The sequence below is a fragment of the Penaeus monodon genome, chromosome 35 (genome assembly GCF_015228065.2).
Source record: "Penaeus monodon isolate SGIC_2016 chromosome 35, NSTDA_Pmon_1, whole genome shotgun sequence".
In the NCBI taxonomy this organism is placed as follows: Eukaryota; Metazoa; Arthropoda; class Malacostraca; order Decapoda; family Penaeidae; genus Penaeus; species Penaeus monodon.
The window spans coordinates 9774343-9779417 of record NC_051420.1 but is presented as its reverse complement, the minus strand read 5'-3'; the positions used below and the strand labels follow the sequence as shown (position 1 = coordinate 9779417).

General features: G+C 36.5%; 1 protein-coding gene across 1 annotated transcript; it reads right to left on the bottom strand.

The window, feature by feature from the left end:
- Positions 1–1684: 1684 nt before the first annotated feature.
- LOC119595052 (crustacyanin-A2 subunit-like) lies at positions 1685–2269 on the bottom strand. Its single transcript, XM_037944181.1, has 2 exons — positions 2170–2269; positions 1685–2035 (listed from the first exon to the last, which is right to left on the bottom strand). The coding sequence occupies exons 1-2, from the start codon at positions 2234–2236 to the stop codon at positions 1803–1805; spliced, it is 300 nt and encodes a 99-aa protein (XP_037800109.1). The 5' UTR covers positions 2237–2269; the 3' UTR covers positions 1685–1802.
- Positions 2270–5075: the final 2806 nt, after the last annotated feature.

The following is a 5075-nucleotide window of genomic DNA, read 5'->3' as shown; positions in this document are numbered from 1 at the left end:
TAACATAATTTATTTAAAAATTTTAATTAAAAAAAAACTAAGTCGTAACATACACCATAATATATATATATATTATATATATATATATATATATATATATATATATATATATTATATATATAATATCGCACACACGCACACACACACACATAAATATATACATATATAGATAGATGGATGTACACACACACACACACACACACACACACACACACACACACACACATATATATATATATAGGCAGACAAAAAATCCAGCAACTCCGGATCTGAGAAGTGCCGGACTTTCGAAATGCCGGATTTTTGATGGTTATGCATGATGTATATATTAAACAGAAAATTACGTGCACATTCCTTTAAAGAAAGAAAAGTAAACACTAAATGAAAAGCAAATAAAATTTTAATGATCACCAACTATTTCTTTTTTATCTTTTTTATCTATTTATTCATTCTTTTTTTTTGTTTTTTTAGCATTTTATCTTTCTCTGCATCGAAAACGTATGTATGAAATTTACGTTTTGCCTCTTTTCTTTACCGACTCCATCATGGCGCTAGACAGCAGCAAAGGCATAATCAATTGAGAAGAAATGAATAAATATAATGATAAAACGAATAATATGTATCAAATTACATAATAAAATGAAAATTAATGAGCAGGAATCCCTGTTAGTACGTGCAAGTACCCAACAGCTGATTCTGGAGTACAGCGCCAACATAGGATAGACGGCGACTCCAGAAAACAGAGGCCAGGTTATATATATATATATATATATATATATATATATATATATATATAATATATATTATAATATATATGTTGTGTGTGTGTGTGTGTGTGTGTGTGTGTGTGTGTGTGTTGTGTGTGTGTGTGTGTGTGTGAGTGTGGTGTGTGAGCGAGTGAGTAGTGTGGTGTGTGTGTGTGTGTGAAAATAAATATATATATATATATATATATATATATATATATATCATATATACATATAGCTACATATAACACATACATAAACATACACATTCACACACACATCCATATGTATGTATATACATATATTCATATCTATATGTTTATATATATACATATACATACATACATATATATATATATATATATATATATATATATATATATATATATATATATATATATATGTGTGTGTGTGTGTGTGGTGTGTGTGTGTGTGTGTGTGTGCATGTATATGGATTTATGTGATTATGTATATAAATTATATGCATAAGTATATATGTGTGTATGTATATATGTGATATATATACATATAAATGTGAATATATATATATATATATATATATATATATATATATATATATATATATATATATATATATGTGTGTGTGTGTGTGTGTGTGTGTGTGTGTGTGTGTATGTTTATATGTATGTATATGAAAATCTATTTCTAATATTTAAAGGAAAAAAGCATTTTTGTACACACACACACACACACATACACACACACACACACACACACACACACACACACATATATATATATATATATATATATATATATATATATAAATATATATATACATATATATATATTAATATATATATATATATATATATATATATATATATATATATACATATATAAATATGTTCATATCATGGTGAGTCTGTTTTTCTAATGAAATCCCTACAAAACTGGTACAATCTTATATTTAAGAATGACATTGTTATTTTCATATTTATTGTGTTTTTTAAACAGGATAATGGAAGGTATTGCTTACAGTTTTGATACAAATACCATCCGTTGACTGGAATACATCAATGAAGAATAATGTAATCAAGCCCTGTACACGCAGTCTGCACCGTGGGAGACAGACTTGAACGCAGAAACGTTGACTCCGTTGGCTCTGAACACGGCTGCGCACCTCTCAGTCGCCGGCCCGGAGGTCTGCGGAGTGCGGGAGTAGACGAAGCCAAACTCAGCCTTGTAACCGTCAAAGGAGATGCAGGAGTACACGCAGGAGTAGGTGTGGTAATCGGTGGCGACCACTTGGAAAGGAGCGGCAATGGCTGTGGGAAAAGGATACGTTTGGTTCTAATGCACGATGGATGGTTAATGTTTGTACTAATCCGTGTTTATGCGATGCTCAGTTTATCAAAGCGTCACACAGAGAGAAATACTTTTAGTCACATGACAGACTTACTATTTGGGAAGTCAACGAGCATGTGTGCAGCTAGGAAGTCTTTGGTAGGGTAGATCTTGCCCATCATCCTGAGGTATTCGTTGGAAGAGCTAAAGCCAGCTGTGGGGGACTTGGAATACGTTGTCCCAAAGCGAGTTCGCGAAGTGGAGTGGATGCGACGCGAGTGACGGGTTGGTAAGGGTTGTCGATGATGGAGGTCGATTACCACCTGCCAGATACGGTATGGCAAGAAGGCATTGCATTAAACAAGGATATTCATCCATAATGTGGATATACCAACTGCTATCAAAGATACATAAGGAACCAAACTCTACCTGATGGAAGGGTCGAAGTTGTTTTGGACAAGAACATTAGCACACTTCCAGGAAACCACGAACTGAGGATATGCTGTCAGCGAAAAACGACAGCCACGAGGCACTGCTGATAATAGTACGGTGAGCATGATTCCCTTTTGCATTTTTCATTTGCCTTCCTCAACTCGGTTCAGTTTGCAGAGAGCTTTGGTGGCGAAAACCAAGCGTCATGCATGGCTTTTATGGGCGAGTGGCAGTGGAGGGGGGGAAGTGTGGTTCGAAGGGGCGGGACATATAACGTTCGAAATAGCGCCACATTTTTCTTTTGACAATGCTAAGTATTATCATATATTTCCTTTCTACCTCCGTCGTCTGATATGTAGTTGAATTTGCAAGAGGGCCAAATTTAGTATAATGACGAAAAAACCTACACGCCAAATATATTCACTGTAAGACATATAATATTAAACATAAAAAGAAACGTGTCACAACCAGACAGTCGTGTTTCCAGGGAAACCTCATGCTATTAAAGCAGGAGAACTCGCCATCCAGGAGCACCAACATGAACAACATGGAGAGCTCGTGATAGTCCTTGCCTTTCGTTTAGCAGTGGTCGCTGCCATAAAATTGCCTGACTTCGTTGTCCCAGGAAAAAATGTCACCTTCACGGTAGAACGCACGGCTTTCATTTCGATATCTGCAGAGAGTAAGCAAAAGCTTTATTAGAAAAGAATTTCCTATCTTATAAATATAATTAACACGCATTTTCTTCACTTTTTGTTTCAATGACTGTTTATTTGTTTGTATTCTTGAATTTCAGTTTGCTGGAGTGTGGTTATGAAACTGCGTATGACAAAGAAACCATACAGTTGCCTTTCATCAAGTGCGTGCGCAAAGAATTTTCTTTGGAGGATTTTCTGACATGAGAAAACTGTTCAGAATCAAGAGCATATGTTGGAATATGTTGTAGTGTTAATAGACCAATATGTTAGCATGAGTAAATCTACGTACCGTTGAACCTTTCACAGAAGGCATAACAAATCACCGCAAGACCACCGGCCTCAAACGCATGAGGGAAAGGACGGCGACGCGCACGGACAGATCGCGCCGAGCCTCTGAGAGAAGCCAACTCTCCATTGAATACAGGGAGGGGTATGACGAACTTGCACGAACCATGAAACCTTATAGACGTGTGAAGGGTTGTTACACACGGTCAGTAAATAGAAATGATAATTTGGTGAGCTGACAGTGATGCGTTTGTCTGTGTTGGCAGCTTCTGGCGCCATTTGTCGAATCACGTGGAACACGGACTACGAGAACTTCGTATGCATTCACTCCTGCTGTGGACTTCAGTCACGAGGTACTTCGCGACTTCGCCTTCATCTTCTACCGATAGCCAAGCATGTCGACCAGCACATGAGGCGCTGCGAAACGCCTTCAGGAAATCGGTTGGTATAAGTCCGTTTCACCAAGACCGTCCAAGGGGACACTCATGTCGCTACGATACACCATGATGGGTTTCTGGAGGTTTTGAGAAAGCTACTGGTACACGTGTTATTGACTGGCTGAAGCAGCACATCATTGAAATTAAAACTGTTATATTCTATCATGTTTAATTATATAAAGTTTTAGCAAGCTCAAATAATAACTGATCTGAAATATTATTATTTTTCATTATATGATGAGTAAAATGATTGAAATAAAAAGTTAAAGAAAAAAGATCTATATTGCCAAGACGCTTAGTCACTTGGTGAATTTGAAATATCTCTTTTCTTTATCAGTTCGTTCCTTCTACTTCTTTTTTTCTCTTTATCTCTCGCTCTTATATATATATATATATATATATATATATCTATATATATATATATATATACTATACATATATACAGGCCGCGGTGGCCGAGTGTTAGAGCATTCGGATCAAGGACTGTTCACGCCGCAGTTGAGTTCAAGGGTTCGAGTCACCGCAACCGGCCGCGTGTTCCCTTGAGGCAAGAAATTCACCTCGATGCCTACATAGGCCATGGGTGGGCAAGCCAGCTCAAGTTCAATGCTGGTCCAGTCCCGGATAACTAGAGAGAATGATTACCTAAAGGTAAACACCGAGACTCTCCGTGGAAAGAAACTGGGGACCCTCCACGTACTCACTCCAAGATCAATCACAACATGGGAAAAACTAACAATTAAGTATCATGCTCCCCCCCTAGGTGACTAACGATGCTCACACCATGAAACTACCGTAAAAAAAAAAAAAATATATAACTATGTATATATATATATTATATATATGCGTCTACGTGTCATGTATATGGACTATATATGTTATAATATATATATGGTAATTCTATATATATATAGTATATATATATATATACTATAGATATATATATATATATATACACATATGTATATACATAAACATATTACGAATATTTGGCTTTTAATACGGAAATGTATCATGGATTACATTTCGCCCGCGTCTTTTTCTGCAAAGACTGATAGGATTCACTTTAACATCGGAGCGCCCTCGCACGCAGATGGCAGAGCTTCCGTAGGCACTTAATTGGCACTAGAGACGTTGCTCCGAGTGGATGCCGTTCCTGAGCTCGGACT

Bases quoted from the DNA above. Each gene is read 5' to 3' on its own strand.
- LOC119595052 (XM_037944181.1), bottom strand. From the start codon at position 2,236: ATGATGGGCAAGATCTACCCTACCAAAGACTTCCTAGCTGCACACATG. The intron at 2,036-2,169 runs GTAAGTCTGTCA...CTTTTCCCACAG, and splicing joins GCTCGTTGACTTCCCAAATA to CCATTGCCGCTCCTTTCCAA.